The sequence below is a fragment of the Pantherophis guttatus genome, chromosome 17, assembly GCF_059756535.1.
Source record: "Pantherophis guttatus breed Tessera chromosome 17, ASM5975653v1, whole genome shotgun sequence".
Lineage (NCBI taxonomy): Eukaryota > Metazoa > Chordata > Lepidosauria > Squamata > Colubridae > Pantherophis > Pantherophis guttatus.
Window position 1 is genome coordinate 779,084 of NC_142079.1, and position 15,692 is coordinate 794,775.

The 15,692-nt window shown below is 50.2% G+C and overlaps 2 protein-coding genes across 2 annotated transcripts; one reads left to right on the plus strand and one right to left on the minus strand.

Moving 5' to 3' along the window:
• Window positions 1–421: 421 nt before the first annotated feature.
• Window positions 422–8,853, plus strand: TMEM119 (transmembrane protein 119). The gene is made up of 2 exons (XM_060681741.2): window positions 422–1,722; window positions 5,521–8,853. The coding sequence occupies exon 2, from the start codon at window positions 5,549–5,551 to the stop codon at window positions 6,464–6,466; it is 918 nt and encodes a 305-aa protein (XP_060537724.2). The 5' UTR covers window positions 422–1,722; window positions 5,521–5,548; the 3' UTR covers window positions 6,467–8,853.
• Window positions 8,854–12,718: 3,865 nt separating this feature from the next.
• On the minus strand, window positions 12,719–15,673 carry ISCU (iron-sulfur cluster assembly enzyme). Its single transcript, XM_034428891.3, has 5 exons — window positions 14,962–15,673; window positions 14,127–14,240; window positions 13,906–14,016; window positions 13,623–13,701; window positions 12,719–13,490 (listed from the first exon to the last, which is right to left on the minus strand). The coding sequence occupies exons 1-5, from the start codon at window positions 15,058–15,060 to the stop codon at window positions 13,393–13,395; spliced, it is 501 nt and encodes a 166-aa protein (XP_034284782.2). The 5' UTR covers window positions 15,061–15,673; the 3' UTR covers window positions 12,719–13,392.
• Between the last annotated feature and the right edge of the window lie 19 nt (window positions 15,674–15,692).

Consider the following 15,692-nt stretch of genomic DNA (forward strand, 5'->3'; position numbering starts at 1 on the left):
AGCCTGGTCCAGCGGAGGGTGCGATGCTTGACTGCCACTCATAAAGACCTGCCAGTCTTCAAGCTCCACTCCATCCGTGCCCTCCGCCTGATTCCCACAATCTGAGATTCTCCTCCTCTGAATCACTGCCTTAAGCTGGGTTCTCTCTGCAGCTGCCTCTGCTCAACTGCCACATCCTTTTTGGGAGGAAAAAAGCCAGGAGAACCAACAGGCAGCAACCTTTGCAAATATTTTCCCAGTCTTGGCTTCGTTTGGTTTTGCTTTCTCACAGGGAAGAGTTCGTGTCTTGGAATTCTTTCTGCGCTCGCTTGAGCGAGAACTCCCCGGGATGTGACAGCAGTGTATTTACAATCCTGATAAGGCATTTTAGAGGGAAAAATCATTTTTTAAACTTAACTCTTCCTTGCCCTCTTTCTCTCAGCCTCCTCCCTGCGCTCTCCCGGGGTCCTTAAGAAACTCGGAGCAAAAGAAGGTTTCAAATTTCATTTGCAGGCTTGACTGGAATAAAACTATGGTTCTCTGGAGAAGCCTTCATCACAAACTGCTTGTGTGTGTGTCTGCAAGAGAACCGCCCATTATGGACTCAGGAAGAGGCAAAGAACGGGAGGGATTCGCTGTATAATTTGACATTCCTCCATTGTATTGACTAGAAACGTAGCACCCTCATTTCATTTGCTGGCATCTAATTGAATTAAATTATCCAATTTGCCCAGGGATTGTGGAATAAGCCACAACAGGCCCCATTCACAATCATGTTCCTGCGACATGCTAAACCAGAACCAAACCACACTCTTAGCTTAGCACGATGCCAAAATCTGCCTTCTCCAGCAATCTTTCCTCAGTGAGAGGCGATAATCAAGGCAAAGAGGAAAACAAACAGGCTGTTTGAGGATGAGAAGAAACTTGGTACGTGCTCAGATGCACCCTTGTTCTCCTGGGGCAAATAATTTGGAAGAACTTGCTGTGGACTTAGAAAGTGGCTGCTTTGAGCCTTAGCTTTGCATCTCGTTCCTGCCTTGAAAGCACTTTTTCATCAATGTTTTCATTTACATTTGAATGCTGCTTAGGTTACGGAGCAGCCAGTGCCTAACCAGAGCCACAAACCCAGAGACAGAAATATGAGGTTCTAAGTTAGAACAAACCAGGATCTCTTTTTCCCCCAGATGACTTGTCCAAAACTGCCACGGGTATGAAAAGAAAGGAAGGAAAGAAAGAAAGTAGGAAGGAAAAGGAAAGGAAGAAAAAGAAAGAAAGAAAGAAAGAGAAAGAAAGAAAGAAAGAAGAAAGAAAGAAAGAAAGAAAGAAAGAAAGAAAGAAAGAAAGAAAGAAAGAAAGAAAGAAAGATTTTCGGTGGGCCACTCCTGCGATGCAAGCTCTGTGTTTGGGAAGATGTGCAGGACATAATTCTCTCCCCCCACTCCCTGGTTGTGTCTTGCACGGTCCCTCCCAGCTGGGGGGGGGGGCTCTGCCTCCAGAAGAAAAGAGGAGGGAAGGGACGGAGAGGGGAGCTGTTCGGGGCTGTCCTGCCCTTCCCTCTTCCTACCCTCCCATTCCCACATGAAACCAGATTTAATGCAAACAAGCTGGCCTGGCTCAGAGCTGCCCAGGACGCTGCCGAGAGCAGAGCAGAGCAGAGCGGAGTCCCTCCAGGCGCCAGGCGCCCCAACTCGGAGAGAAACTTCCCGAGAGGACCCAGCCGCCTTCCCACCTCCTCTTCCCCGGGTGAGTCCCTGCCAGGCGCTTCTCCTGCTTGGGGGCCCAGCTGGCTTCCTTCAGTTGGGGGTCTCTCTGCCATTCTCCCTGGCAATGGGGAATCCTGAGGGGATCCTGCCACCCCTCCCGCCCTGCCAGGCACCTCGTGACCCTTTTTGAGACCTCCGCAAGGGTAGCAAGAGCCCGCCTCTGCCCCTGTATTAATGCCAGGTGTGCAGAAAGAGCCAGTAGGGCACGTGAGTGCCAGTCAGCAGAATCCCCTCCCCCTCTTGCATCTGGAGGGTTGCCACTGTGAAGAGGCGAGAAGGTTGGACAGTTCAGGGATGCTGCTGCCCGGTAGACTTCAGAGGCCAAAGGAGCCTCCCTGCAGACCGACTGCCTCTAAGCAAACTTTTGCACAACCGCAAAGGTTGCCTTCGATGCCCGCAGCCCTTTCGCTGCCCTCTCTTGTCATTGTGCGCCCAGGCCTTGAGAGCTGCAAGACGGGCACCCATCTGCCTCCCCAAAGCTGCAAGGCTTGGGTTGGGGCAGGCACGCTTTTGAGGGGAGGTCTGGGTGGGTCCAAACCCCGACACTCATACTTTTCTCTTCTCTCTCCATCCCTTCCCCGAACTGATAGATTTCCATGCTGGGGTCCCTTGGGATTTCCTTTCTTCTGCACATGTGCAAAGTGCTTCTGCTTGACTCACAACCGGTCCCTGTGGTGCCTCCTCTTTTGCAGTTGGAGCCTGGGGGTCGGAAAGAGAGAAGAACCCCCCCCCCCCCGAGAACCATCCTCTTTCGATAGCTTCTGTGGTTGCTTTTTTGGGTGACTGCATCCTTCCTCTGACTTGGCTAACTTTAAAATATTAACAAGAAGTAAATTTGAAGGGATTGCCCTGCCTTTTCAAATTGCACATTCATAAATCCTATCATCTCCATCTCTCTCTCTCTCCCTCTCTCTCTCTCTCTCTCTTTCTCAATCATCTATCGTGTTTTTGGCTCAGTGAGTCCAAATACAGATTAGGTGGACGTGTTCCTGGGGGGCCCATGGGGCTGGAAAGTACAGAAGCCCCCACCCCTGAAATGAAGTAGAATTAAATATCCCCTGTTGTGGTCCAGAGTCTGCAGCTGGCTCTTGGTGGGGGGGGGGCTGGGATCCCAAGCGGAGTCTGGACTGTTGATTTAATTGCCATTTGATAATTTGTTCCTGCCAAGGAAAGTCAGAGAGATCTCAGATTACAGAAAGCTAAAGTGGGTTTAGAGAATATGTTATGCTTTTGGGGAAGGAAAGGAAAGAGGGAGGGAGGGTTGGAGGGTGGCTGATGACGATGCATTGAGTCTGAGCAAAGCCAGGGGGGTTGGAGGCATTCCTAGGAACGGGGACTGAGGAATGGAGGACTGCTTCTTCCCAGATGCTACAGTAGGGGAATAAAAAAGTTGAATTTTTATTGGGGTACTCTTAAATTTGATGTTTACATCAAGTTTTAGATAGCTGAGTGGAGCCTATACCTTCAGCAGCAGTCTACCTGTGACTACCAGAAATGGGAACGGTGGTAATCTGAGCTGCTCAGAAACATCTGGTTGGCTTCTATTGAAGGAGGAGAACCTTAAACAGGGGAGAAGGGGGCACAAGGCAGACCCCCCCCTTAACCTGCAGCTTTTCATCCTGGGAACACAGTGGATTTGGGATGCCGGACAGGGCAAAAAGCTAGTTTGGGGAGCCAGAAAGGTGCCTCTCTGATCACAGAAGAGCAGGGGCCCTGAGATGTCCCCTCCACCCCAAAAATGTGGATGCCCCTTTGGGAGGGGGAGAGAGTCAGGAAAGAAAAGGAGGAAGTTGGAAGATGAAGAGTGTTTTATCACAGCATCCTTCATTAAGAAAATCCAATCAAACGCAGAGGATGGAGATCAGGCCAAATTTGGACCATGGACTGCAGAGAAATCCTCCTTGGTAGCTCCTGGGTGGGGGAGGGCGGGGGGGCTGGCCTGGCGAATCCCCCTCCAGGTGCTCTTGGTCTCCTCTGATTCACCACGATCCCCAACGTTGCCCTGCTGAAGTTTTAGGAGAGCTGAAAAGCCGAGAACTGCTGGAAAGTGGGGAAAGGGGGACCGGTCACATCTGGCAGCCCATCGAGGACCCTCCAGCTGTTCCAGCCCCCCAGACATCCAGATGGCCAGACCACCCACTCTGGGGGCTGCAGGAAGGCTCCAGGCTGGGCAAAGCGGGTGCATGTATTGCCCTCAGCTGGCCAAGAAAGGATTGGCTTTCAGTTTGGCCGCTTTTAGCAAAACATCTGGAATTTGGGAAAGGTCTCAAAGCCTGGGCAGTCTCAAGGGAAGGGTTAGCGTCTGACCGTGTGCAGAAGGACACCCCCGTGCCTCTCCCTGAGGATTCTAGGCTGGACTTCTGAGCTTCCAAATTAAGACCAGGATGTGTGACCTGAGAAAGAGACAGAGGAAGAGAGAAAGAGAGAGAAAGAAGGAGAGAGAGAAAGAAAGAGAAAGAGGAGAGAAAGAGGGAGAGAGAGAAAGAAAGAAAGAGAAAGAGGAGAGAAAGAGGGAGGGAGAGTGGGAGAGAGAGAGAGAAGAAGGGAGAAAGAGAAAAAAGAGAAAAGAAAGAACGGAGAGAGAGAGAGGAGAGAAAGAGGGAGAGAGAGAGAGAGAAAGAGAAAGAGGAGAGGGAGGGAGAGTGGGAGAGAGAGAGAAGGAGAAGGAATGGAGACATTTCTTGAACTTTCTTTGTTTAGATCTACCGGGTAGGTTAACGGGGCCTAAAGTAAACCTCAGCCAGCAGGGAGAGCGCTGGCGTTCTTGAGCTGTCTCGCGTCGCTCAGCCCGGCCAGCCGCCGTTTCCGTTGAGAGGCTCCAAGCTCAGGAATGTCTCCCGCTGCCAGCTGTGCTCCGCTCAGGCCAAATCGGGATACTTAAACACCACCGTCCGTCCCAAGAATGATTGAGAGCAACCGAGGCTGCAAACCGACTCTGGGCACGGAGGGATGCCCGGATTCCCAAGTGGAAAGTCCTTTGCAGGCCAGACGTTCTCCGTCTCCTTCTCTGAACAGAGAGCAGGGCTGTTCTGAATTCGGACAGGCCAGAATAACTTAATTGCCCCCTCCATTGCAGAGACACCCCCCAAATTAACAGACAGATGTGAATGAATGCAGCTGGAGTTTTGGGCTGCATCTCTGCCGCTGGAAAGTAACCCTGGCCAGACCACCAACCTATGAGATCCAGGGCTCCCCATCTAGCTGCCGTTCTGGAATTGGGGGTAGAAAGTGAGGGTCTTAAGCTTGGAAACGTCTTCACGCTCCCCAGTAGCCTTCTGCAGATCAGGGACTCATACGGAGAACCAAGGCAGACTCCCCCACAAAGCACCCTAAGCTGGTTTGGAGAGACCTTGGTTTGGCCTAAGATTTAAAACTTCAGGGCAGGTTCATTGTTGTTCCAATCACTGCCGATTTTAGAATAAATGAATATTTTTATTACCATCTCCAACCAGAATTGCAAACAAACAAACAAACAAGCATTAGAAATCAAATAAAACCAAGATAAACTATTACAGTTGGTGGAGGCTCATAGATTTTATACAAGACAAGGTAAAATGGGCATTTGGTGTTGGGGAAGGCAGGGAATAGACCGAGGGGCCCAAATATTTGATTTTCGTGCATGATTGCAATTCTTCGGATTGGTTTGTTTTAGCTCTGCTTATTTTCAGTGTGGAAAGGAGAAATCCTTCCAGAAAAAGGTTTCTTTGATTCAAAGAAGACTCTGAAGACTAACAGATCCCTTGTGTGTCCCTTGTGTTGTTTTTTTTCTCCCCCCCAGAAATCTGTGTGGTCCTTTGAGCCTTGCCATGGCAGCCATGCAAGATCTCTGCCTGCTTCTTCTCTTGATGTCTCCCTTTTGCGCCTCAAGATCAATTCAGAACCTGGTCCTGGAAGACAGCGAGGGGAGCGGAGACAGCGAGGGGGCTCCCCCCGACCCCACTTCTGCCAGGGCGACTCTGAGTGCGAGTCCCACCTCAGGGAGCCTTGTGGTCGATTCGGTCAACGGAACTTTGCACTCGTTCAACATCCTGGACGGCATTGTGAACTTCTTCCAGACGTACATGCTCCTGATCGTGGTCTTGGGCTCCCTTCTCCTCATCATCCTTTCCATCGTGTGTGCGGCTGTCATCACCCAGCAGAAACACAAGGCCTCCGCCTATTACCCGTCATCTTTTCCAAAAAAGAAGTACGTGGATCAGAACGACAAGGCAGGGGGGGCCAAGGCCTTCAGCGAAGTTCCCGAGAAGCTGTCAGATGACAGGCAAGAGGAGCCGGTGGATTCCACCAAACAGTTGCAGGCTGACATCTTAGCTGCTGCCCAGAACCTCAAGTCTCCAACCAAGGTCGTCATGGCGAATGGGAAAAGTGGCCCCGTGGAAGATCCACCGGTGGAAAGGAAAGAGGAAGGGCCCCAAAAAACAGAAGACGTGGAAGAAGGCAGCTCCAAAGAAGAAGAAGAAGAAGAAGAAGAAGGAGAGGAAAAATCACCAACTGAGACTGAGCTGCCTCCAGAGACATCAGCTACAAACAATTTGGCGGATGCTGAGACCAAAGAAGAAGAGATCCCATCTGTGGTGGAGACCCATCCATCTCCACTTGAGGAGTCCAAGGAAGCCCCACCCACCGAGAAACCTGCCATGTCTGCCTCAGAAGGTGAGAAGGAGCAGAAGGAAGAGCTCAGCGCTCCACTGACTCTTGACCCTACAGAAGAATCCAAAAACTGAATGGGGCCAGTTCCCATCACTGGGGGGACAGCTTATAATATGAAATCTGCAGGGATCTGTTTATCAAACAGAGGGCAGCAGAACTTTACCTTACCTGTAAAGAAGACAAGTTAGCCACCTCCCAAGAAACACCTGAAAGTTCTACATTATTGTGATTTTTCTTTAATGGACTTCCTTCAGTTATGCAGAGTTGCCCAAGCCTTGTGCCCTCCAGGTGCAAGTCATGGACCATGACTTCCATCATCCCCTGCCAACCTACCCAGGGAGGTGATGAGAGTCACTTAACCCATCTGGGGGGAGAGGGAAGCTGAGTGACTGCAATGTCATAATGTAGCTACTCAACCAGATATCCTTGAGCAGGGAAGAAATAACTTATTTTAGAAGACCTGTTGAAGACACATAGACTTCAACGTGGTTCCAGGATTCTTCTGGAAGAACCATCCTAGTATCGTCCTCCAGGACTTTCCCACTTTCAGGGAGAACATATCTGCACATACGTACATACATAATTTTTGAGGTGGGCCCTTTGGGTGAGCATCTAACTCTATTTATATCACTCCTTAATTCTGGACCAAGATTGTGTGCAGAGATGATTGGCCAACCTTTCTATCAATCATGAAGTCATCCAGACCTTTCTTCCCCCCCTCCACTGCTGATGAGATCGTCTTTGGGCAAACTTGAAGTTATTTCATACCTGTTCTTCTTTTAAAGCAAATCTTGGCTCAACTCTGTTTAGTTGTCCCTTATGTCAATCATTAATTCATTTACTTTTGCTCCTATCAGCTCTGAAAGCTGAACTCATGGCCGTATATAGTTTCAGAATGGCCAACCTGAATTCAGATTTTTAAATACAATTTCCGGACAAGCAATGACAACAATATACAATGGATCCACCACTCAGTCCAAGTTTGTTTGTTTTTTTTTAAATCTGGTTTCTGAGAATCCTTAACTTCAAGTTCTCCAGATGCTTTAGGAGATCTGATTGCTCAATCCAACCAACCTTGGGAAGAATCTCATGACATTTCTGATAATTATTCCTCTTAAAGGTCTACAAATACTCAGACTTTTGTATGGAGGGGAAGACACTGAGGACTTTCACGAGTGAATGAAGCCCAACAAAGGTGGAGTTTTTAATCTATGTTCAATCCCGAAGTTCTTCACTTGTCAAGATTTGGTTAATCTTCAGAGGCCTCATATTTTTCAGCATTCACCAGTAGTGTGTTCCACTTACCTTCACTACCGGTTCGGAGCTGTGAGCGCGCGCGCATGCATAAAACCTTCTGCACATGCGCAGAGCGCCCGTGATGACATCTGGGCGGGTGGGCGGAGCCTCCTGCTGCCGCCACTACCGATTCACCCGAACCGGGGCAAACCAATAGAAACCCACCACTGATTCAAATGTTTTCAGGGCTTTTTAAAACTCAGTTATTAGGGAAGTGGAGGGAAGACTTTTGGTCATTTTTTTTAAAAAAATGTTTTTATACTTTGACGGGGGACATTGGATTTCAGATTTCCAGGGCTAATCTTTCTGGGCCAACTAGAGAAACGTTTCAGTAAGCCTTACAGCTGAAGCAAGTGAGATTAACCTGGTTTGCGACAAGCCTTGAAGAAGCTGGGTGCCAGGAGAACATATTTGCAACAACAGAAAAAGCCCTCCTTGGTTTTTCCCAGCCTCTTTGCAAAGGTTCTGCTGATATTTATGACTTTTCCTCCCACTGGGGTTCTCCCAGGGTGACCCTTGTAATCCTAGTAAAAACATCTATAAATTTAGCTGACCAAGACGTTTATTGTAGTTTTGAGGACTTATCTGGGGCAGGGTTTAGTAGGTTGACCGTCTCTGGCAGTCCCCACAGTCCTACACTCTCAAGGCCATTTTTGAAAGAGAGACGCTAACGGGGCTGTAAAAGACAACATCTGGAGCTTTGCAACCAGATAAACCCCAACTGGGTTAGCATGAAGAGGCTTTTGTGAACCTCTCAGCATCTTTTTCTAGGGCTTCCTAAACCTTAAAAACGTGAGGAAGGACACAGTGTTGATAAAAACACAAAATAAACATCTTTAGAGCCCTTCTTGACTTTCCAGATGTTCCAACCCAGTCCATGTCTGGCAAAAGTCCAGGCGTGGCAGAAACCAGATGCCCAAATACTTAGAATTGTGTTTCTCAAGCGTTAAAGTGTTTGCACTTCAACTCCCAGAATTCCCCAGGCAGCACAGTTTAATTGGTTGATATGGCCAAGGATTTCCAAAAAATGGTCCAAATTCAATAAAATGCCTTCACTGTAATGTTCCTTTCCCTTGCCTGAACCCGCCCTAAGCCTACAATGAGTCCAAATGTATTTTTCTCCGTTATAGACGTATGTTCCATTAAAAAGAAACGATAAAGCTTGTGTGGATGTGTGGCCGAGGACTGGTGATTTTCCTGCCCTGAATTCTTCTAGAAATGGAAGGGGGTTCCCCCCCCCACCAAAAAAAGACAGTTCTTGCTTAATATGCAGCTCATAGAATCTTGGGTCTTTCTTGGGAATGGTTCCTCCAGTGAGTCTCAGATTGTGGCCAAACCACTCCTCCAAATTACAGGATTTGCACACTTCCCCTTTGACCCACTGGAATATTTGGGGAAGAGGTCAGCTAAACCTGTCTCGTCCTACGTCGCCATGCCGGTTTTTGTTTTAAGCTCTCTTGGGGTGCTTGTCATCTTCCTTGGGCAACTACAACCCCCTCCGGTCTCCCTTCTTCTCATCCCGTTTCCAAAACAGTTCCCAAAGGTTCTCCCATCCTCCCTTTGGCAAGTTGATTTTTCACTGTCTTGGTGGCTAGACTGGAAGTGGGGGGGGGGAGCAAACATAGTTGTGAAACGTCTTTCTCTCCTGGGATTAAAAGAGGAAATAGCCGGCATTCTTGGGCCAGAAAGAGAGCATCCGAGGGGCCTCCAGATGGAAATTCCCGCCTTCCATCGGGCACTCCGGACTCTGCTGTGTTGCAGCACTTGGGAGAATTTCTGCCTGCTTTGAAGGCTGCAAGCAGCTCAGCCAAGGGGAGAGGTGGGGTGGAGGAAAACGGGCCTTGGGGATGGTCCGGGGTTCTAGCAGGCACCAGGGGTGACGTGATGCTGCTTTTTGACCTAATTGGCACTGCCAAGCCCTCCCCTTGCCAGCTCTGGCTTCCCCTTTCTCCCTCTTCTGCTTGCAATGAAACAAGGTCAAACAGCCCCTGCTTGGCAAGGGGGCCCCTCAGCAAGTTGCAAAAGATTTGGGGCACCCTCCTTCAGGGTTGTCCCAAAGGCCCTTTTCAAAAGGCAACTGGTTCTATTTCTATTTGCGGCTTCTGTTCCCCACCATTCAGTCAGAACTGAAGAAGCTTCTTGGATGAGAAGCGAAATGCTTTCAAAGAAAAACAAACAAACAAAAAAGTTCAGCTGCCTTTTGAAAAGCATCTTTGGAACAACCATGACCCGGATGGTTGACAATCTCCATAGACATTTATCCTTCAAGATGTTCTCCACAGTGGAGGGGAATCTCCCAGCCCCCCTCTCGGACTGTTGCTAAATTCCCAGGGTTCTTTTTTGTCTGTCCAGATGCAAATCACACAGAATAACAGAGTTGGAAGGGACCTTGGAGGTCATCTAGTATAACCCCGTGCAGGAGACCCCATTCCATTCCAGACAAATGGTTGTCCAATCTCTTCTTAAAGACTTCCAGTGTTGGAGCATTCACAACTTCTGGAGACAAGTTGTTCCACTGACTAATTGTCCTCACTGTCAGGAAATTTCTCCTTAGTTCTAGGTTACTTCTTTCCTTGTTCAGAGAAGAGATCCAGCCTAGAAAGCCGACACAGCCTCCCTACCCTCCAAGCAGGAGGAGCAAAGTGGGTCCTTTAAGGGAAGCTGCAACCCTTCCCCACACCTTTGACTTGTGACAGATAACCCGGAGTCCAGTTTGGGCCTCTTTTCACCAGCAAGAGGATGGCAGGATGGCAGACAAAATACGGGGGCGCATCTCATTCCTCTTTGCATGTTTTCACCTCCCAGCACAGCCCTGCTTTAAAACCCCCAATTCTCGACCTGCTTGCCCAGTCAGTCTGTCTCCAGTCTATGTCAAGGTCCTTCAGAGAAAGCCTAAAAATTTGCAATTTGCGTAATTTCTCAGAAGCAGAAGCAACAACCCAGTGGCAAGGTCAGTTGCCAACAAAGCACTGATGTGTGCTTGCGAAGGAGAGATAAGAGCGTGCGTGAAGGCAAAACAATCCTCCCCAATTATTATTATTTCGCTCTCTCTCCCGTTCTCTGAGCACAAAACAGCTGAATTTGGGCGCATTTGTTCAGGCTGTTTAAGGAACAAAATCTGCAATGCTTTAAAAGCACCGAGCAGGGAAAAGGTATGTTTCCTAAGCCCTTCTTCCCCTGGGGACACGGAGAACTTATAAAAGGAGAGACGTTTTCTAGGGGTGGGGGGAGGTGGTGATGCTGACCAGGTACCGGCACCACCACCTGCCACTTTTGATATGCTTGGGGGTGGGTGGGGGGAAAAGACAGCCTGGCTCAAACTTCTGCTGTTCGGCCTGGCAGAGAATGCCAAGAAAACGTTAACTGCTGATCTTGAATTCAGGAGAAACCTCAAGACTAAAAATGGCTGCTTGGAGCACTGAAGGTTTGGCCGATTCCTGGAACCAAGGGAGGGCTGTAATTTAGCAGCTGCTGTGGGTTGTCTGTGGGTTTTCAGCATGGTCCCGATTTAGAGAAATCTGCCCAATATTTATGACAGGCAGAGAGTTGGAGAGAACATCTACTCCTTTCATTTCTGACCACCTTCCTCCAACATCAGGGAGAGCTTCAGCCGAGGCTTTCCTGCCTCCCTTTCTTGCACTGTGGTGGCCCCTTCCCAGAAGCCCCTTCCCATCCCAGGGCTATTGAAAGCACAGACCTTTTGGCTCCTTCCTGGCTCTCCATTGCAGGGTCTGCGCTTAAACTGGGCTTGCATTTTGTCATAAACCAGGATGTCGCCCCAGCTGGCATGACATGCCACCAGAACAAATCGTGTTGGAGCTTAGGGCAGCAGGGATGGGTCTGCCGAGCATCAAGGAAGATTTAAACGAGAAAAGCAATACTGTTGACTAGCTAAGCTTTGTTTCTTGGAGAGCTTTTAAAAGGGGACTAGAAAAATCATCTGCTATGGAAGAGAAAGCTTGAGTCTAAAACTCAGGTGAAAATGGGCAGACTAAAATGATTCAACCCTTTTGTCAAAATCTTCTCTTCACCAGAAGGCACTCTTCGGACGCAAAACATTTCAGAGTAGTTTATTTTTAAGCATCTCCTTTTTGCCTTTGAATGGGGAGGCCTATTGTTGACTGGGGTGGCTTCAGAGTGGATTATCCAGTTGCTGGGATCAACGGCAGGCAGGCAGGCAGACGATGCTTTGGCAGCTGAGGACTGTTTTGGTTGGAAACCTGAGCCGAAGATAAATTATCCCAAATACAGGGTGGCAGCTGGCACTCGACAGGAGGGGTGAAAAACCTTCGCCTGTCTGTCTGTCAGCATGCACTTCTCCCTGGCCTCTGAAGAATGTGGAGGCAAGTTTCACTGTTTGGGGTAGCCTTTGCAGAAGGGAATTGCCACGCTGGGGCTGTCCCCATCTCATCAGCCAGCCTGGACACGTCAACGGACCCCTAATTGAAAAAGAGTCCCCTCTGGCGCCTTCAATAGAGCCTCCTATTCTCATTAGGTAGATTTTAAAAAAAATCATCAAGAGCAGCAGCTGCTGTTTTGCATGTGCTGAGAAACTGGTGTATATTCTGCTCCTCTCCAGTCTATGTCAGACAGTCCAGTTCTATCAGATTTGGGGAATGAACAGATCACAAGTTTATAGATACTGCCAGGCAATAGGGGGAAAAGTGTCAGACTTCCAAAATGTCATTAGGACTGATAAAAAATGTGGTACAGTATTTCTCAAGCTTGGCACCTTGAGATGGGTGGACTTCAATTCTCAGAATTCCCCAGCCAACAAGCAACTGTTCGCTGGCCTTGTGGTTAAGTCACCAGGCTAGAAGCCAGGAGATGTGAATTCTAGCCCTGCTTAGGCATGAAAACCGGCTGGGTGACTTTGGGTCAGCCCCTATCTCTCTCAGCCCAACCCATCTCACAGGATTGTTGTTATAGGGAAACGAGGAGGAAGGAGCATTAGGTATGTTCTCCACCTTGAGTTACTTATAAAAATAGTAAAGGTGTGATATAAATAAAACGCAAATTAAAAGAACTCATTTTTCTTTAGAACAAACATATATTATCTCTGCATGTGTTGCACAGGCTGAACAGCAAACAAATCTGAAATTCGTGTATTAACAATCAGGTGAAATAAAAATATATTCCTTTCTTTACAATTCCAATCTAGAAAATAGCAAAACACAGCTTTACTGTACTTATTAGGTCTATCCCTCATATAAGGGGAACGTGAAGCCAGCAACATAAAACTACACTGCTATTAGCCCCCAAATCAATGACCACAAATGTAGTCATAAGCCCAAAGAGCCTCCGTACTGCTCTAAATCTGCCCCTGGAGGGAGAAGCATGGGAGGCCATACATCATTGCTTATCCCTGTGGACTCACGGATTGTACCTGAAATGGCCCTGGGACTTTTCTCTGTAACTAAGAGACAACTTTAACCCCCACCCCCGCCCCTTCAATGGCCATCCTTAAGGCTACAAATCAAATCTCAGACGAAGATATTTCACACAGATAAAGGAAAAGAAGCCAAGAGCAAAAAGCTGCAGCAAAGTCAGTCTATCCTGTTGGCTCTAGTACAGTCTTAACATTGTGCGTATGAGTTGTGCGTCTTTCCAAAATGTTGATGGATCAAGCTCCTAAGATATCATGCTGAGGCTACAAGTGGAACGAAGGGAAGCTGGCTTCCAGGTCTTGAGATGCAGAGGAGCCCTACATACTGGCTGCGCTATTCTCAGGTCCAGCAGGGTTTGACCCCTGCTTCAACTTGTAATCCGCCAAGGCAGCCTTGATGGCGTCTTCTGCTAGCACTGGAGAGAGAGAGAGAGACCGAGAGAGAGAGAGAGAAAGTGTCAAAGCTTGGAAACACGTGATGCTGCTTTGTTTTCCATGGGGAAAACAAAGGGTCCAGGAATGCAATCAACAGTGAAAATCCTACTCACTTGAGCAGTGCAGTTTTACTGGTGGCAGGCAAAGCTCTTTAGCAATATCCGTGTTTTTTATCTTCAAGGCTTCATCAACCTGAAATTGACCCAAATTGATAGTTTAACACGGCCTGGGTAGCTCTTTCCCAAGGATCTTGTTTACAAAGAGGTTCTCACTTTATTTTACATGAGAATATGCCCACCCAAGGCCGAAGGTTCACAAATGTCCTCGAAGATGATGGAAGAGAAGACGGGACTTAACTCTAAATGTGGCCAAGGATTTGAAATGGACAGGACGTACCGTCTTTCCTTTCACCCATTCCGTCGCCAAAGAACTTGAAGCGATTGCTGACCCGCAGCCAAACGTCTTAAACCTGGCGTCAACGATTTTTCCGTTTTCGTCCACCTCGACCTGAGGGGCAGTTACAAAGACCCCAATTACCGATCAGGGCAAGGCTAAGAGAAAGTGGGGGACAGGCTGGGCATGCTGAGCTGCCTGGGAAAAGCAGGGCCTTTGCTTACTTGCAGTTTCATGACGTCACCACAGGCTGGAGCCCCCACCAGGCCAGTCCCCACGTTCTTTGCCTTCTTGTCCAGGGAACCGACGTTCCTGGGATTCTCGTAGTGATCTACCACCTGAAAGGGAAAATTCAGGGCAAAACCGGGACAATCCTTGAGGAGCCGAAAGAGGGAATCCCCCTCATAGAAGAGAGGCAAGGAAAGGATCCCTTTGGTCCCCCTTTGGCCTTGTTTGTGGAGGTTGTGACAGGTGATTGACGAGCTCCCTAAAACCCGAGGCTGGGAGGCTTTTCCGCCCACAAATGGCTGAGAAGCAAGGCCAGAACGGTTCTTGGGCCCCCCCTTTCTGTCCAGGCCCCCCAGGATCCGGCCCAGCCGCTCTTCTTGGGGCACTGGGGAGTTTTGCTAAACGGCCTTTGCTGCTTTTCAGGGAGGCGACACGAGAGGAAACAGGCCGGAGGCGGCAGAAGGAAAACTCACAACCCCGGGCCTTTGCTTTCTTCCTTCCTCCTCCGCCCACTGGAGACAGGATCCACCCGGCCCTGCCCTGCCTCCTCCCGGCCTCCCTTCTTTCCCGAGGGAAGCGGCAGGTGGACGGGGATCCCTCCGACTCCACGCCCCATAAGCCCCGGCGTGCAGCCCATGCGCCCTTCCCAGCCTCCCCGGGACAGACCCGCGTCTACTTTGACGGGACCCGCGTCCTCTCAGCCTTGGGCAGCTTCGGCCGTGGAAGGGGCGGGGCTGCGGCTCCCGTTATCGGGAGCGATGGGAGTTGTAGTCCCTCGGGGAGGGCGGGGGAATCGCGCCGGACCGTCTCCCGTCTCAAGGCCCGGCCCACCTTCTCGTGGTAGCCGGCGGCCGGAGGAGGCGGAGGCCGGGCCAAGCCGGGCCTGAGGAGCACCGCGGCCCTAACGCCGCTCGCTCTCAGCGCCGCCATCTTGTCCGTTTCGCAGGCGCTGCGCTGCCCCGGGAACACACGCAGCGTCAATAGAGGGCGAGGCGACGCGCCCGTGACGCCATCAAGGCGCGCCAAGGAGAAGGCGCGGAGCCACGCCCCCTTGGCCTTCGGGGAGGGGCCTCAACCGCTCGCTCCCGTATTTCTTGCGCCGCTGTTGGGCGTGGCCGCGGGAAAGAGCAGGCGAGCCTCCATGTTCAGGAGAAGCAGGCGCTGCCGCCTCCTCCTCCTCCTTTCCCCCCCCCCCGTGACAAAATCCGGGCGTTATCATTTTATATCGGTTTTATTTCGTTTTAATCCCGCCCCCTCCTTGGGGTGCCTGGGTTAGTCCCGCCCCCTCCCTCGCTGCACGGTGGGGGGAGGGGGAAGCGCTGGCTCCTCCCAGGGGCCTTTGCGGCAGGCAGAGACCGCCTCCGAGGCCCCTTTGCCCGCGGCTGCCCTCCGCAAGTGCCTGTTTGGAGCGGGACCCACCACCGCCCTTCCCTTGCCGGAGCGCTTCCCGCGCCCGCTCGGCCTGCAGGGGAAGATCCCACTTGAGGCCGAAAGCCGCGTCTCTTTCGAGGTTCGCGCGCCCGGCTCTCCCCTGGAGGGCTCTTCCCCGCTCAGGCGTCGCT